Source organism: Musca domestica, unplaced genomic scaffold (assembly GCF_030504385.1).
Source record: "Musca domestica strain aabys unplaced genomic scaffold, Musca_domestica.polishedcontigs.V.1.1 21, whole genome shotgun sequence".
In the NCBI taxonomy this organism is placed as follows: Eukaryota; Metazoa; Arthropoda; class Insecta; order Diptera; family Muscidae; genus Musca; species Musca domestica.
Genome location: NW_026712258.1, coordinates 9,126,580 through 9,145,822, shown reverse-complemented (window position 1 = coordinate 9,145,822; position 19,243 = coordinate 9,126,580). Strand labels below are relative to the sequence as shown.

The 19,243-nt window shown below is 35.0% G+C and overlaps 1 protein-coding gene across 3 annotated transcripts in view; it reads right to left on the bottom strand.

Annotated features, from left to right (window-relative positions):
* Window positions 1-677: 677 nt before the first annotated feature.
* LOC101894228 (axin) overlaps window positions 678-19,243 on the bottom strand; it is a 70,969-nt gene continuing 52,403 nt past the window's right edge. For 2 of the 3 annotated variants that reach the window (XM_005188286.4, XM_005188287.4), the window contains 10 exons: window positions 7,953-8,619; window positions 7,636-7,868; window positions 6,891-7,571; window positions 4,836-4,970; window positions 4,612-4,708; window positions 4,407-4,541; window positions 4,081-4,336; window positions 1,525-1,669; window positions 1,120-1,452; window positions 678-1,046 (listed from right to left, as the gene is read on the bottom strand). In XM_005188286.4, coding sequence (XP_005188343.1) covers window positions 920-1,046; window positions 1,120-1,452; window positions 1,525-1,669; window positions 4,081-4,336; window positions 4,407-4,541; window positions 4,612-4,708; window positions 4,836-4,970; window positions 6,891-7,571; window positions 7,636-7,868; window positions 7,953-8,045 — 2,235 coding nt within the window. In that variant the 5' untranslated portion in view covers window positions 8,046-8,619 and the 3' untranslated portion in view covers window positions 678-919. The remainder of the gene's footprint in view (window positions 1,047-1,119; window positions 1,453-1,524; window positions 1,670-4,080; window positions 4,337-4,406; window positions 4,542-4,611; window positions 4,709-4,835; window positions 4,971-6,890; window positions 7,572-7,635; window positions 7,869-7,952; window positions 8,620-19,243) is intronic. The other variant, XM_059122662.1, reaches the window with a different exon arrangement.

Sequence of the window (19,243 nt, the reverse complement as noted above, 5' to 3'; positions counted from 1 at the left end):
TGATGTCATTGGTAACAAAGAAACGAAATCAACAAATGAGTTATTTCGTCATCGTTCGTTTCTGTTGTGCGATTTCGGTTTATGAAATTGTTGCGAGCGTGTGTTTACAATTTTTAAAGTTCTCATGAAAATTACTTTGAAAAATAATGTAACGAATGTGAGAGAAGTTGACGTGTTTTTCACACAAATGGGCCTGGTTATATATCAAAAAGAAAATAACTCAACTCAAAAATCAACGACATTAAAATATGTTTTTTACAATAATAAATTCATAAGGCAGTGAAAGCAGCAAAATGGGTTCGAATTCCTTTGCCATTGAGGAAATCGATGTGCATCAATAGAGACACATTTTACTCATTTGCGACAATCTGTTGGTGAAATTATAATACAACTAAATAAACACGTTGTGTATTGTGTTTGTGGTATTTTGTACATAAAATAAAAAATTTACAATTTATGTTTTATGTTTAATTGGATGCAAACAAGTAAAATGCGTATGTATACACATACTTACATTTGTATTTATAATTGAGAATAATATTGGCTTATTTCTATGAAATAGCAAATATTGTTGATGTTTTTTGTTATCTCGCAACGTAGATTGAACAGAAATTTAGTCTACTAATACAAAAATATTTTAGGCATATGTATTTTGCCTTGTGAAATGATAAAATAAATTTATCCTTTTATGTTTGTCTGTTTTGTTATTTTAGCGTTTTTGTATGTTTGTTGTTTTCGATATATGTATAGTTTGTTGTTAATTTGTTTGAGTTTTCTTTAGCTTGTCTCTTTTTGACATTTTTTTTGTTTTTATATATATTTTTGTGTGGTTTTCCATATTTTTTCCATTATTGTTTTTGTAATCGTTCTGTTTACATTATATAATATAAATGTATAAAAATTAAAACTTACACTACTATTAATCGGATGGTTTTACCAGACCCATCACTTTGCCCTCAAATAAGGGAAGGATATCGTTGTCATTGACAATTTCTTCTTGAATCACTGGACTGTCAGGATCTTCACAATGTGTTTTAAAGAAAAATCTGTAAATTAGAGTGTAAAAAATGGTGGTCAGTGCGATCCCGCGATCGAATGAAGCCTTCTTCAATTTCTTACCTAAAATTGCCCTTTTTGGGTAAGTAGTCCTTAAATTGCTTTAGTGTGGGTTGTGTACCGGGTATTTTAGTTCTATAAGGATATTCTTCATCACAAAATGAAAACACAACTGTTGTGGTCTCTTGTGGTTTTGCGGGTAATGGAGGCGGGAGTGATTGATGGTGTAAACTACTACTGCCACTGCTGCTATTACTAAATGAGGCTGATTGTTGCTGCTGCATGGGGGGCAACATATGCTGCTGTTGGGTATAGCGACGAGACCGTCTAGTCTCATCTTCCAGTCTTCTTTTGGCCTCTTCCAATTTAGAGGCTGTACTCGTGCCAGAACGTGAACTAAATTGACAAAAAATGAGAATAGTTTTAAAACTTTTAAATTCAAACGTATGGGCATGAACAATTAATTACCTGTTATCTTTGTACTTCATTAGAGTATCAGCTGAGAATAAACTTATGCCGCTGTCGGTATTCATGGAAGGCCATTTATTTGTTAGCTTCCTTGTAGAGGAACTATGGTCCGGCATTGACTTTGAGTGTTTCATTGAATGACCACCTAAGGATGGTTTGATATTAATGATGGTGCACGAAATTGTCTATATCGTTACTTTAATATGGGAAAGCCTTCAATAATATTTTTTTCTCGAACTAATTAATTTTTACCATAATATGTTCTCAATATTAAAATAGTAGCTATATGCGACTATGGATACAATTAATTAGTATTCAAGCATATATTAATTTTGTTCGATCTGAACAAATGAATGTATGTGTATATGAATGCAATCATTCACTGCTGTCATTTCTAAGCCACTCGTCTGACAGTTGTTAAAATTATTCCAGTAATAGCTCATTATATTGTTTACTAGCGTTCAAAAGCATTTTGGTGAGGATCTCCCAGAAAAAATTATTTATGATGGAATCCAAGTGTGATAGTGTGATTTCTTTATATTTGGCTGGAAAATCACAAGTGGCTATACTTAGAGCACTCCAGCATTTAAATGTGAATAAATCTTTTGTGTCTCGTACCATCGCTAGTTAGTTGATATGATAGTTAGTTGATACTGGTAGCGTAGCCTGACGTCAAGGAAGTGGACAGAAGGAAACAGCAACATCAGCAGAAATGGTTCGAAAAGTAAAGAAGCGACTTGATCGAAAGCCTCGTCGCAGTGGCCGAAAAATTGCTGGTGAGTTGAACATATCGCAATATTCCATTCGGCAAATATTGAAAAATAAGTTCGGGGTAAAGCCATTGAAATTCCAAAAAGTGCAAGACCTTACAACGCAAGTGAAAGAAAATGAACTCAAAAGAGCTAAAGAGTTGCTCCGATTGGCTTAGAAAGTGGTGAACTGCCCAATTCGATTTTCTCCGATGATAAAACAGCAGTTTGTAAACAAACAAAATTATCGTGTTTATTTGTCAAAGAGGTCAGCTGAAAATGTGCACCTTCGGTTGGCCACCAGAACTGGAAGGTGTATTAAAGCCTCGCACACGCAAACATTTTGGCCGCATACCTTGGACATTCCAACCGGACTCAACACCATCGCACTCAGCACGCGCCACTCAAGAATGGTTGTAAAATGAGGTTCCTCGCTTCTTTTTCAGCGCACAATGACAACCAAAATCTCCGGATATAAATCCGTTGGACTATGTGTCTCGAGTATTTTGGAAAGCAAGGTTGGCACTAAAAAATACCAAAGTGTCGATCACCTCAAGCAAGTGCTTCGCCGGGAATGGGCCAAAATACCGCAGAGCAACATTCGGGCAGCGTGTTACGGTTTCATTGGCCGTTTGAAGGCCATAATTAGCGCCAAAGGTGACCAAATTGAACAAATCTAAACATATTCCAAAGTTGATGCTATTTCCGTTATTTTTTGCTTTAATTCAATAATATTTAAACAAACATGTAAAAATTATGGCGTTTGACTTTTTTGCAGTTTTTTATCTCACCCTTAACTTCAATCTTCGCATATTCAAATATTTCTATAAATAGAACGAACAGAACTGTGTTTTATCCGCCTGAATTCAAAACTTTGCACACACCTTTCTTAACCAATTTGATATGCTCGTGTTGCATGAGAAATAAGTCATCTTCAAACTCCTCATATTTTTATTTAGATCTAATATAAAAATGCTATATATCTCCCCCATAAAAGTAAAAAAACTTAAAGTTTCTAAAATGCTTTATAAAACTCTGTTTTTCTCAGATGTTGCGTTTCGAGATATTTGTAGGAATTAGATCTAATGTGAATAGGGAATTTATCGGTCCACGCCTTCTTGTACCTCCCCAATAACGGAACAACATTTTCAATAATTACAATTCTTATAAAATACACAGTCACCGATTTTCTTCAAATCTGTGCAACGAATTTGGAATATGGAATTAATGTATAAAGACACGGTCGTAGACTGAGGATATATATCTGTCGGCAAAACGAACTGATGGGTTCAACTTGCGGTTTTTAGTTAAATGTTGTTACCGGTTTTTGAAAACGGATTCCACTCTTATTTGATCATCTATGTTTTATTCAAATCAGCTACAATAATCATATTTATTCATTGTGAGCAACCAATTAGAAATTCGTAAAATAAACAATCATGCGAGCTTTTCGTTCCGTTTGAGTGGCCCGAATGCACAAGTTATTTAAGACAGCTTGATTGAATCAAGTGTGATCAAGCTTATACATACAATTTCACTGTAGCAGTTCTCTTATATAAATATGGTTTATCAATAATCAGATGAATTTAAAGAGGATTTTTTGCTACCAAACCAACTAGGATGCCAGACGACGAGTTCTTGTTCTTTGCTCTTTCAAAAATATAGTCAAGTTTTCTATGCTTTTGAGAAATGCATTCAATTATAATGGAAGAAAGAATCCTCCTATTATGTGTCATGTGTTGCGAACAATGATTTCAAAATTCTTACTTAGTAAACTAATTTCCCCATATAATTGTCTGGTACTTACTTATACTCATGGCACCATCACTCAACATGCCCGAGTCATGGGTTATTGTACGCCTTCTAGATGGTAAAGGTGGGCAGGGTGACATTGTACCAGGTGAGCGGTGTGGCGTTTGATCTTTCCAGACACGCGAAACATGCTGATCGAGTATGTCCTGATCATTGTCCTCGTCAATGGCAAATTTCTCTCGAATGGCTTGTGCAAAAGCACGATCACTGGCAAGTCGTTCATTGGTCGGCATAGATTCATCAGGAAAATGCTATATAACAACAATTTATCAATCAATTAAAATTCTCTTTATATGGACACAGTTAGTCAGAACAACGTACCTCTAGTCGGGCTCTATCTTCTAAGTCTTGTTTCCGTTTGACTTCTTCTAGTTTGGGTATTAGTAACGCTATCAATTCGGATTCTTTCAATGGTCGATGTTCGTTTGAGTGAAGACGCTGAGTACGTGGTATAACCTAAAAAATATGTGTTGATATCAAATAATAAAATTTCTTAAAAAGATGAAACATTTTAAGGCGATCATACTTGAAAGGTATTGGTTTCTTTATTGGCCATGGCACTCTGTCGTATAGCTTTAGTTTCTGTCGAGCTATGTCTTCGTTGTATGTATGGGCGTCCATCCCTAGAATGGAGGACAAACATATAATTGCTATAAATTTGAGGAAATCTCTTGCATATGTGTAGAGGGTCACGATGTTTGTATTTTATACGTAAGTAGTTCGTTTTTATTATGACCTTCTATTACTTACATCGAACAGCTTGAAAGAGACATGGTATCAGAATCAGTTCTACCCCCCGAACTGACACTTGCTCTTTCTGAGTCTACCCGTGAATTCGGTACGTAGGAGGTATTTGTCTTCCCCGTATAAACATAACCATGAGCACTACACTCACATGCACAAGTTTAGATTATTGGACAACAATAAATTGTTTATGGAGCAACGAGGTTGTTGGTGATTTGGTGTAAAATAGTTGTACATCAGTCCATGCAATTAATTCATTTTATAGAAATTAAAATCATAGAAAATTAATATTTATAAATAAATAATAACACAATAAAATAACAACAGTAATAACAACAAAAAGCACACGACATATATTTTATCATTCGTTGATTTAATTTTAATAGGACATTTGTCAGGTGGAGGTATTTGATATTATTTATGAGTGTGTTGGTGTGTCAGTGAGTGGGTTGTGCAGTTTTAACGGTAGATGTTGCATTTGTAATTGGATGATGGTTGTTGGATGGATTTTTGGTTTTGTTTACACGTGTGCAGATACATAAATGAAACGAAAATAAAAGAAAAAGAAAACGAAATAAATTATAAAAATCATTTTATTAAGCAATACAAAATAATTAGGGAATAAAGAGAATTATATCTATACTAAAAATATAGATAAATAACTAAAAGCAAAAACATAACATTAAATTGATAATATTTATATTTGGTATGGGTCTCTAAATATATAGTACCAGGAGTATATTGTAATAAATAAAATCATGAATAGATTTACTGTAGCACAATGGTCATAACCGGTTTTAGCCATGACAACATTATCAGTGTTTCTCTTAAAAAAATGTCAGATTCTGTATTTCAAATTACGAGACGTCAAAAGATCAAATATTGTAATTGACAAGAGAGTAGACATAATTAATTTATAATTAGTTTTCAAAATTAATCATCTATATTATAAAATACTACAGCAAGTTGCAAAGGTACACTTTCATTTTTGCGATGATCACGCAAAAAGCAACTCACTAGAGATAAAGTTTGTATTTGTTGTTGAACTCTTAAAGATATTATAAACAACAATAGTTTGGGGATTTCTCCACTTCTTTGAGGCATGAACAAGTTTTAAAATGGAAAACATCTTGTTGTATTAAACTATATTCTATATAGAACTGTGAAAAATACGCATCTCGTCAAAAACGTCCAAATTCTAGTTTAATTATTATACTCTCTTAAATTATGGTAAAATAAACTTTGTCTTAAAATCAGCCAAACACTTTTTTTTTGCTAGTTTAATCGACGAACAACGCACAAAAAATTGGTTCTGGATAGTAATATTGACTATTCCTTTGCATCGTTAATGGTCATAAAAACATAAAATCGGTTAAAATGTCAAATTTTCTTTATGTATGGATGCCAAAATAGAGTCACACAGAAGTTTGATTACAACATGCATTGTTGCTTTGTATCGAATCACTATGCCATGTCCGTTATATTCTTAAAAATACCGGCGGTCTGTGACTGTGAGAGCTCCATGGCAGCTCCATCCTTTCATCATTAACTTAAAGTGGCCGTTTTATACAGGTATTAGAAGTTTACAGCATTTTCACTGTCTAAAACATTAAAAAACATCATACAGCCTAACTCTAATTCTATAAGTCCATAAAGTGAGTTTTCCCTAATACGAATAATTGTAATAGCCATGTATTTATTGTGGGCATAACTCTCATATATGTTATGATAAGACTCGGAAAAAATTGAATGTTTTTCATTAAACTTTTAATACATGTAAGCTTAGGTCACTTGCTTCTAAATATAATTTGCTGCATAAAATTCTAAACAAATTAAAGAGATATTAATCCTGATCACATGGGACTGTAAATAGGACATTTATCAATACCAGGGACGACAGTTGACTGGGCAGTAAGTTGCTATTTAAGTGTGGATACAATTTAAGCCAATTACGTGAAAAATTATGGTTTGGACAATTTCTTAGTTACATTTGCAGTTCAGAATGCAATTTGTTAGAGCAATGTTAGATATAAGGTTTTTTTTTGGCAAAAAGAAACTCACCCAGGTGGTCGTATTTCCAGTCTTCTTTTTTGTGTTGCTAACAATAAATCCCGTGTTAAGCGCATTGGCATATCGGCTGAGCCGCGGCCTCCTTCTACTCGTAGTTTTTCAAAGTCATCACTTAGTGACAGTTCCGAATCTTCATGTAGGGTGGGTAAGGTTGAGCTGCGAGGTAGGGTATCTGTGGCACTGACCGAACCACTAGAACTTGCTGAAGTCGAGGGGCCATATACGCTGCCACTAGCACTGCAACTACCAGTTGGAGCACCAATGCCGGCACTAGTACTCGCGGGCAAATTGATGATTTGACCCAATGTACTGCTCGATTTCCCAGTACTTGTGGAAGCAACAACAAGTGGCAACGCACAGGCACCACCACTGGCTCCACCGCCGCCACAACTAGCACCACTACTACTGCTGCTACCGGTACTACAGCTCCCGGCCCCCGTGGGACCACCGCTACTGCTGAATCGTTCATGCGCAGCAGACATTTGTTGAATGTAAAGTATGTACATTTCCGAACACAAAAATGATGGATAAATATTATCTCGTATTGTGTTTTCGACATGCTTCTGCATGCCATCGAATATGTTTGGACTGAGAGGTATTTCATTTTTAAGTCCCGCCTTAATGTTGCGTCTCAGGTCTTCCGATACAGACAGTTGGCTCTTGCGTAGGAATCTTGAATAGAAACGATAAAGACAATTAAAAACAAAGCGGATCTCTCTCGTATTTCCCTAGTCACCTGTATATGGCCTGTATAATTTGTTTTATCTTTTCAGGATCCGTCTGTTGTTTTAACCCCTCACAGGCAAAATAGAAATTCAAATGATCATTGTAGGCCGGAGCCTCCTCCTCCACGTACTTCTTGAACAATTCCACACCATCACGATCTTCCAGCAGATGATTGAGTGTTCGGGCCCAATTCAAATAGGATGGTGGTGAATTACGTAAATGTTCTCCTACCCCTTCGGTCATCTGGAATGCAGAAAAAAAAAAATCATTTAGTAATTCATTTTTGTTATTTTTCACAGACATTTGCTTTCCCACTACTAAACTTACCTTTCTAACGCGACTTTCTTCTCCGGGTACAGGTGGTCTTGGCCCACAACACTCATTATCATCATATTTCCGATGACCCGATGTATGGCTCATGCCACTCTCGATCTGTACAGACTTCTCAAGATGTCCGTATTTGTGGTATGCCTTCCGTTGTCCTTTTGTGTGAGTGTTTATTTTTTCTATTTTTGTTGTTGCTTTTGCTTCTTTATTTTCACTTGGCGTTAGTGGTTTTTGCCGGTCGGTTTACACTTACACTAAGTAATTATTATTGGATTGGTTAATGGGAGTGCTGCTTCTAGTTATAGTAACTTAACCTCTACTGCGGCTGTCGGGTGCTTCTACAATTTCTAGTATGCAAGTAGTTATGTATGTTCTCCGTATGCAATGATGTATTTATTATTTACAGGTAAGTGAGAGTGCATCAGTATCAGGAGGATATCCCAATTCCAATTCGATCTGTTTGTCTGAATAGTTGTTGTGATGTCGTCAATACGTTAGATTAGTTCCGTGTTCTTTACGGTTTGTCTGTGTTTGCCGTTGCAAAAATGATCGAAAAACATAAATGACATATAACAGATACAAATACAATTCACTATTGCCCTTTTATTTTCCAAAAATATCGGGGGAACATGGAAGATTTTCGCAATGGAAGGCAATAATTCAAGGCCTGTAAAGAGAAAATATATAGGGAAAGAATATTAGTTTTTAATTCAAAGGAAATGCTAAAGCTATGTAAAATGGGAATGCCACTTGTTAGATTGGTTAAATAGTAAATCACTAGCCTATCTGAAAAGTATTCATACCGATGCAATCTACGAAATGATTAATAAATATGGAATTGATAGCGTCCATTACATTTATGAAACTTGACTGCCGGATAAACCACTTTTAAACCAGACTAAGGAGTTGAATTTGTTCCAAATGCCCATATTGACAATCATTTGTATTTGTGTTATTACTTCAAAAGATTGCTTAAGTCTGAAGTGTTGGAGTTTTTATTTTATCTCCAAAAGTAAAAGACTTCTTCCTTTATGGACGGATACCGAAAGCAAGATCGACTGATGTGTTACTTTTAAGTCTACCCAAGTTGTGTGATGCAGCCCTCACAGCGGTGTATGGTAAAACAGGTACAATATGATCTTAAATAAAATCGGATGTGTTGCAAATTGGGTGTACAAAGCTGGTTTAAAGATTGCACAAAATTTCGATAGTTTTTGACTAACATTGGATAATGGTATTATACCGAAATTATATTATCAAGGCATAAAAGATTTTATTCAAGGGGTGAGTCTAAACATCTTTTTCTTTTTATATATATATATATATATATATATATATATATATATATATTTTATAAAGACATACGTATACATTATTTGTTTAAAATATTCGCTTATGCCTCTCTGTCTCTAGCCTTGAATAATATAGTTGTAACGTCTCGGATGCCAGTCGATTCAGTGATGTTTTCGATGCCTTTTGCCTCTTTTCTACCTCTAACATTCCTTTCTTCTATCTTTGCTCGGATTACAGTCTGCAGTAATTTATATTTTTGATATCGCATTATATGGTGCAGTCTTTCGTCTTTTTATAACTGAGATCATTTCTTTTTCGCAGTGTATCTGTCTTAGTGCTTCGACATTTGTAACATGTTCTGTCCCAGGAATTTAGGATATTCTCCTATACATCCATATTTCAAAAACTACACGCTTTTTTTATATCAGCAGTTTTTACGGTGCATCATCATGTATCATCAGCATAACTTATGTTTTTTTAGAAATGTTCCATTTATAAGAATGCCGATTGGGATTTGGTTTATGGATTCATGGAAAATTTGTTCTTACTTAATAATGAACAAGGTGTCCGACTCCCTTAGATATATCAACACTTTCTTAAATTTTCCCGTTTATTGATATTTGTGCATTTTGGTGCCAGTATAGACTTTTAATCCATTGTATTTCTTTACGGACTAGTCCACTTGTGATGGGGGTATCGTAATCAATGAAGCATAGAAACACGTTTTTCCTGGACCAATGTTTGTATTAAAGTGCTTCTCGGATGCCCATACCTTCCTGAAATCCATTTGCATTTTGAGTATATTCTGTAGAGAACTATCCGTATAAAAGTTTTTAGAGCATGGCTCATAAGACTAATAAGTCTGTATTCGCTACAATAGTTTGTATGCCATTTTTGGAATGAGTGTATCGACCTGTATCATATGTTGTTCGAGGTATTCTTCATCTATTGGATTTAGGACTTCGAAGAAGTCATAGGTTTTCTCTTTTAGCTCACATATACATTTTCGGTCGATATTATATATTTGATGCACCAAACACGCTATATATCCCTAATTTCAATTAAATTTGTCAAATTATGTTGAAATTGTTTCAGATTAAGATAAAGTTCACAGATAAATTTTCAGTCGATTTCACATATATGATGCACCAATCTCGATATGTATGTCCGACTCCAAAGAAATTTGGAATGAGTAACAGAATTTGGTACAAAAATGAATGTTCCAAATTATATAAAATAGGATTGATGTTTGGTTATAGTTTCCATATATATTTTAAGCCAAAGTTTATAAAGTGTGACAAAATAAGGCCTAAAAATATATTTTGTCAAATTATTTTAAAATCGGTTCAGATTTGGATATTATTTTATTAGAAAACATAGACCCACCACGTCCTGATAATTGTATTAGGCTAACTGTAAAAATACTACACAACAATTTAATTGAGACTACAATTGTTACAGGGAAGTATGCAGGAGGTTCATTTGTAGTGCTACCTCAAATCCCTCTAAAAACAATAGAAATGCAGTTCAACTTTTAAAGAATACAGTTTCCTGTACGCTTGGCATTTGCTATGACAATTAGTAAATCACAAGGACCAACTCTTCGTGTATGCGGACTAAATTTGACATGTTCCTGTTTTCCTCATGGTTAGCTGTACCTGGCATCTTCAAGCGTTAATAGACAGAGCGATTTGTTTGTTTACGCTCCTGAAGGAGAAGCAGAAAAAATATTGTATATTCTAAAGCATTACAATAACTAATTTTTTAAAGGTCTTGAAATTGTTTTGTTTTTATTTAAAAACCACAAAATATTCGTATATAAATTTTTTACATTTTTTTGGTGGCCATTGTGCGCTGGAAATGAATTGAGGAACCTCATTTTGTAACCATTCTTGGGTGGTGCGTGCTGATTGCGATGGTTCTGAGTCCTGTTGGAATGTCCAAGGACAAAATGTTTGCATGATCAAGGCTTTAATACACCCTCCAGAATATTTTCGCCATAATATTCGGCATTTATTCTGATGTCACGGTCGATTAATACGAGCGGAGAGCGACCATCGGTTGTTATGGCGGCCCACACCATCACCATGGCCGGCGCTTGAGTTCTGTTGGCCAACCCAAGGTGCACATTTTCCGCTGACCTATTTGGCAAGTAAACACGGTCATTTTGTTTGTTTGCAAACTGCTGGACAACGAATGTTTTCTCATCGGAGAAAAACCAAATTCGCCAGTTCACTACTTTCGGTCAAGCGAAGCAACTCTTTAGCTCTTTCGAGTCTATTTTCTTTCTGTTGCGGAGTAAGTTCTTGCACTCTTTGGAATTTCAATGGCTTTATCCCGAGCTCATTTTTCAATATTTGCCCAATGGAATATTGCGATATGTTCAGCTCACGAGGCACTGCGATGCGGCTTTCGATCAAGTCGTATATAATCAAAAGGGGTAGCAAAGCAGACCGGGTTCACCTAGTATTTTATATGCCCAAATCTATTTGTTTCGTAAATCTAAAAATGAACGTTTTAAGGAAATTTTCTTTCCTTTGCAATTTATTTAATATTCATGTTTAGAGGTTTTTCAATTTCAATTAGAGGTTTTTAAAAGGGTATATTTAAGAAATGTTTGAAATATTGTTGCATCATTACTTCATTGAAGTACCTATAAATATATATAAGTACATATCCGAACCAAAAATCATCATTTCGTTATGTCATTATTTATAATAGAAAGGAAGTTCCACTCAATATAAATGCGAATAAAAAGCAGCCACATGCCCGTCCATCATTACAGCAAAATTGCTTGGTATTTAAGTCAACAAGTTGTTCGCTTTTCTTGTTGTTGCCTTGCATTGAATAAATCTTGAAAACGAAATCGTTTGGAAGAAAATAATTACGCAAGTTCAAAGAAGATGGAGATAACGATTACAAAGTAATAAGATACTTGGGCACATGGGAGGCAAACAAAGGATAATAACAAAAAAGGCAAAAGCAACGAACAACGAAAAAAACATGTTCAAGTACTCAAATATACAACAAAGGAATATGCGGCCATTTTGAAAGCGTTTTTGATTGGTGGATGAAATCGACCAATGCAATAAATTTGGGACATATACTGACTGACTGTAGTGGTGGCGGCAACGACTGAAAAGAAGGACAATTATTCAGCCATTATGTATAAAATTTTGAAAAAAACATCACACACACAAACATACACACACACACATTCATTGAACTCTATTTCGACTCACAGAACAGCAACAAATAAAAGTAAACCCACCCTGGTACCGAACAAACCAATACCACTGCCCTTCCCCCATCCTTTGCCAGTGTAAAACAACAGCAGCAACAACAACAACATCAGAAACATCACTCGTAGGCATGCAAAATGAAATGTAGTAACATGTCACTTGGAGAGCTTTGCTTTGCCAACTCCCAAGTTTAGCTGACGCACTGAACCAAAAAAGGCTCTTTCATCCATCCGACGATGACAGTAACAGCAGCCGACAGCCGCCATTCAGCTCAAAGGCAAAGCAAGCTGAACAGCAGCAACAACAACAACAAAAGCAACAAAAATATGATTTTCCCATTCACTGAAGCTCAAAGTTAGTAATAGAACACATATACACGGAGTGAGAGAGAGGATATTTATCATCACAAACAGAGCAACACAAAAAACAACAACATCTGGGAATATCCACAAGTACATACATATATACACATAGGTATATATGTATAATGATTGCAAATATATAATCAACAATGTTCCACTACTGTAGATGGTGACAAGAAAACTCAACATCAGCACAAAATAACCGTCACGAACAGACAAGCGGAGCATCCTTCAAAGTAAGTAGACGAATATAGCAATAGCAGTAGCTATGGAGCGGGTAGAGATAGCGTTTGGTGGGCACATGGCTTAAAAAAAATATATAAGGATGGGTAAAATATAATAGTTTGTATTGTATTGGCAAAATAGTTTATATTGTGTCTAGGATGGTTGGTATTGAAAATGAGATGTATCGGTCCAGATTTTGGTATATTTGCCATATTACGGCACCTCCTGTTATTCGGTATTTTGACGATTATTGCCACATTTTTCCGCGGATTTACCTAAAAAATGGCATATGTAGTTCGCAATGGGTTTCAACTACGGTGGCGGGGCATTGTTTATATCGGTCCACGTTTTCGTATAGTCCCCATATTATGGTACCTCCCGATATTCGGCATTTTGATGATCCTATTTATATTTACCAAAATTTTGTATTTAAGACTCGCAATAGATGACAATCCTTGTAGTATAAATTGCCATATAATGACTTCACCCACTTTGTTTTTGTTGAAAAGTTGAACTTGGAAGATGTATGATCTGAACTAAAGGGCTGCAAATGTGACAATTTTCTCTGTTTATGCCATGGAGAGAAAACGCTCGTCATGTTGTGCCCTGTTTGATCAAACGCATAACAGTACGCGACATCCAACTAAATGCTCGATGTCTCGTCATGTCGGTCACTCTCAAACCCATCGTCATAACATGTAATGACCAATAAAAGGGAATGTTGAATAGTGTGTCATCAGAAATGTTCTATCAAAAAAAAAACAACAACAATTACCAACGAAAAAGACATACACGTGGTGAAGGCAAAGCGCAAACGCTACCTGCTTTTCGGATATGTGAAAAAAATTGTAATAAAGAATTTCTTGGCGAATACTAAAATATTAAAGGTACTTCTAATTGGTCCACACAAATTTTTCACATTTCGTGGTTATTGACGAAACAATCTAAAATGTAAATTCTTATAAAAAACAATAATCTCCTGAAAAATTTTCTTATGTTTGCCTCAGGTAGTGAGGTGTAATTGAGAATGAGTGCTACTGTAATTCACGTAACAACACTATATACTTCCATTGATCAATTCTGTGCATATTCTGTTTTTGAATGATAGTCAAATCTCTGTCCACAAACTTTAATTTTAAAAGAACATTTTATGTAGATAGGAAATAGGCAAACAATATTTACCTCTTTTTTATGACCAAAATTTTATGATAATCACCAATAAATTGGGATTGTTCAGTATATATTTCATTTTTTCTATTCATTTGCTTATGTCTATGCACATTTTGTTATTGAACTCAATTTTATATTTACGCGGTGTTTGTTACTTCAAAATTACAGCACACACAAAAACACATCCTCACCGTCGAAAGTAACACACACACACTCTCTCAATTTAAGCACACGCACACAAATGACACACAATTTGACGATGACACGGTTCCATGTCATCGTTGACACCCTGCATTTTTCGAGAACACCATGCAAATATTCGAGTCAGCCATGCCACGATCGAACCTTAGACAATGGCACACATGAATCAAAATGGGGGATGTTGTTGGTTGTCATTGCTTTTCAAATACATAGCGCATGATTGAGTAGACAAAGTCAGTGTGTCGAAAAAAGCATAATTCAAATAATTCGTCTTGTGCAGGCCTTTAATCTGAACCACCCATTAAAACGTAATAAAAACACACTACATTTTGAAATTATCATAGCTGTAAGTTTTGTTCTACTGGTTTGTCGATTTTTAGTGGCCCAAGCAAAAATACTTATTTTGGGTATGTTGATTTGTTAGCAGTTTCGATTGCAAAAAAAATTGATTAGGAAACCCTTTATTGGAAATTGGTGCTGGAAAGATGTAAGATCTAAAAGTTTTTTTCAACCGTATGGAGAGGTGTCATCATAAGGAATCTTTGTTGGGTAGTAATATTCGATGGCCAAAGTTTGGGCCAACTACGGGGTTAGATAAAAAACGCAATCTATATATATAAAAATCAATTGTTGTTCGTTGGTAACGGAATCAGTTGAGAACGGGTGCACCGATTTGAATAATTTTTTGTACAAACATTCGTCATACTCCGAGTTAGGTTTTAAAAGAAAAAAATATTGACCACGCCTACTTTTACGCCCACTATTTCGATTTATCTAAAATCCTTATATTTGCCAAATTAATGAAGATATCTGTTTGAGAATTATTACATGAGATACTGTTGGCTTCCCATCCAACCCTAAGTATTTATTTAAGGGCTAAGGAACGCGCCTACTTTTAAATCTGTCTCTTTATATGTACAAAATAGTTATGTTAGTTACTACGCTTATACCATAAAGACCGCCGGTCTGATTTTAACGATTCAGACAAATTCGGAATTGCCTCTTGGCAGAAAACCATAAAATTCAAAAAAAAAAAAAAAAAAATCGCGTAAAAATGTGAAATTTTGAACATTTTCATTTTGACTTTTAAAATGTACAATAGTAATGTTTTATTTTGCATGATTTTTTCCCATTTTGACTTACTATTTTCGAATGTACATTTGTAGTGTTTTTTTTTTTTTTTTTTTTTTTTTTTTGGAATTCTAATATGATGTGTAGTTTTTTGGGTAGTATAAAGTGACAACGGATAAAACTTTTATTTATAGATTTTATGTATTTATTGGGTAATACGAATAATATCATTTCAGAAGAGAATAAGATATGAAAATTCTAAAATCGGGAAAAATCGAAAATTTTTCAATGAAATCGAATTTCAAAATAATAGTACATTCTACAGACACACTTCATAAGGACCTTTAAAAATTTGCCGTAAAAAAATCAGCGAATCAGTTGAAGATTATTTGTCTTTTTTCAATCCTTTCTTTTTTCTATATTGAAGTGTACATTTCTTATTGTTTTCAATTCTGAATGAATAATATTAAAAATGAAATGAGTGTGTAATACGATGTTAAATGGCGATCTTTCATGTATAAAATTGGCATCTAGCTTTCAACTCCAGGACCTTCAGCTGGAAGATTCGAACACATTTATACAAACAAAAATGACCAAAAAAGCGTTATGGACAAAAAGTGGACCTGTTTCTTTCATATGACAATAATTCGTCCAATGAGAACTCAAAATGCAAAATACATTGGGACTGCAATCCGTGAAATACCGACTATAAAGGACCCCAAAAATTAGAGCGAATTCCTTCCAGAAAATTTTTCCAAACATTCAAGATACCTTTAATCGCTTTGTCAGGTCATGATATGGGCCATAACCCCCGATAATGGAACAACCCGATTACAAGTATATTCTACATTTTAACCATATTTTTCGTACTAATTTTACCTTATGTTGATAATTTAAAAAAAAACCATCCTTGCAAGAAATGATCACGTTTTAGTATCACCATCATATGATTTAAGGCATTTTCGGGGTCTTGGCCACTTTTTCCATTTTTTTGGCCCTTATTTGACATCTTTGTTTCTAAGGGGGAAGAAAACCTCTTCTCATAAAATTTTTATTTTTCGGAAAAGGGCCCATTTTAGTCTTGAGGCTACATTGGGTAAAAAACCCTGAGGTAGAAAACCATCTTACAGATAATTATCCACATATGAATTTATTTAAGTATAGTCCCCACATTAGTATACCCCCAAGTCCACTTTCCCAACCAATGTGTGGTCACAAAAGAAAATTTGGTATTCTATTGAATTTGTAATCCCCAAGAGAATATTGGTTGGGAACGTAGATTTGGGATGTACGTCTATATGAAGTAAACTCCGAAATGTCTATCTGGGACTCATTCAGTCGGAAATTGTGGCAGAAACATGAAAAAATACGAAGTTAGAAAGTAACACGAGACCGAACATTTCTTTAATCGTCATTGAATTACACTACGATGAAAAATGTGGTCTTTATTGGATCTCCATCGCACAATTTAAATGACAAAAAATTTATGCCCATAAGAGTATTTTTTTGGCTATTCTGACAACATTCTGCCTTCAAGTATGAGGTGAACAAAACTAAATACCAAGCAGTACGGGATTTTAAACGTTGGAAATACAAATTCGAAATTATAGATCATTTTAATGAAAATGTTAAGCTTTTTGCAACAATAAAAATTGACCTCAATTTTCACATTGGGCTATTATAGATGTTCTTTATCATAAAGGTATTTAACACAAAAATTAATTTGTATTTAGTCATGGAGTCATTACTTATAATGAAAATTGTGCCGCTTACATAAGTCAGATCTGTGATTTATTATGCTTTAAAAAATACGCATTAAAGACTAAAAGTACGGGCCGGCAACGCGGACCGGACCAGCTAGTAATTTATACATTTTTTTTTTAAATTTTATTGAATGAAAGCAAAAACTGTCGGGAATAGCATCAAATTTTGAAATAAGTTTAGATTTGTTAGAATTGGTTACCTTTGGCACGAATTGTGTGTCAGACGCAGCCCGAATGTTGCTCTGCGGTATTTTGGCCCTTTCCCGGCGAAGAGCTTGTTAGAGGTGATCGACACTTTGGTATTTTTAGTGCCAACCTTGCTTTCCAAAATACTCCAAACACAATAGTACAACAGATACCAGGAGATTTTGGCGGCCATTGTGCGCTGAAAATGAGGTGGGGCGTGCATAGTCCCGTTGGAATGTCCGAGGTCTGCGACCAAAATTTTTGCGATAATATTCGGCATTTATTCTGATGCCACGGTCGATTAATGCAAGCGGAGAGCTACCATCGGCTGTTATGGCGGCCCACACCATAACCATGTCCGGCGCTTGAGTTCTGGTGACCAACTGAAGGTGCACATTTTCATCTGACCTCTTTGGCAAGTAAACACGATCATTTTGTTTGTTTACAAACTGCTGGACAACGAATGTTTTCTCATCGGAGAAAATCAAATTCGGCAGTTCACCACTTTCGACCAAGCGAAGCAACACTTTAGCTCTTTTGAGTCTTTTTTCTTTCTGTTGCTGTGTAAGTTCTTGCACTTTTTGGCATTTCAGTGGGTTTACCACGAGCTCATTTTTAAATATTTGCCGAATGGAATATTACGACATGTGCAGCTCACGAGCCATTTTTGGCCACTGCGACGCGGGTTTCGATCAAGTCGCTTCTTTACTTTTCGAACCATTTCTGTTGATGTTGCTGTTTTCTTCCATCCACTTCCTTGAAGTCGGGCTACGCTACCAGTATCTCGGCAACGAGTGATCTACGAGACACAAAAGATTTATTCACATTTAAATGCTGGAGTGCTCTAACGATAGCCACTTGTGGTTTTCCAGCCAAATATAAAGAAATCACACTATCACGCTTGAATTCCATCACGAATAACTTTTTTTCTGGAAAATAATCACTATATTGCTTTTGTACGCTTGTAAACAAAATAATGAGCTGTCACTGGAATAATTTTATCAGCTCTCGGACGAGGGGCTTAGAAATGACAGCAGTCTGAAGTTGGTTGCAGTTTTTTCATCTCACCCTGTTTATGAACTTTGTAGGGTTTATCATGAGTATTTCGAGGAGTTACAAACGGAATGACAACACTAATATACCCGCAATAGAATGACGGAGGGTATAAAATGACGGTCAAATATTGCACATTTGTGAATTCGTACATTGTGGATGAGATCGAATAGAAATATTACATCGACTGCAATTTTGTACTAAAATTTTAATTTAATTACAACTCGTTTGATTTGTGTGCCTTTAAATTTAAAAGAAAAAGAAAACAAAACTGCCATCTAATTAAAAACGCAAAAGTCTTCTAAAGTACTCTTATGTAAAATGCCCCATTTGCATATTTCTTGTAGGAGTACAAACGCCAAACACAAAGTATGTTGCGGCTCCTTTGATGAAAAGCAGAGGGAAGATTTCTTCATTAATTAACTTTCACATAATGCAACATATGTAAATTATGTTATATACACATTTGAATACATATGTATTTATGTGTACTTACGAACAAATTTTGCATGAAATCAAATATAGATGTCAAAGGATAAAGGGAAGTTATTCCCACCTTTGACCTGAAATAGTAATTTCGAATGTGCAAAGAATATTATTTTGGAACAAAATGGTTTAGTCTTTGGAGTAGAACAGAACAAGTCGGGCGATTTGAAATTGTTTTTAGTTTCATAGAAATATAACTCTAAACCCTTAGCATGATATTTGTAGTTTTCAGAAAATTA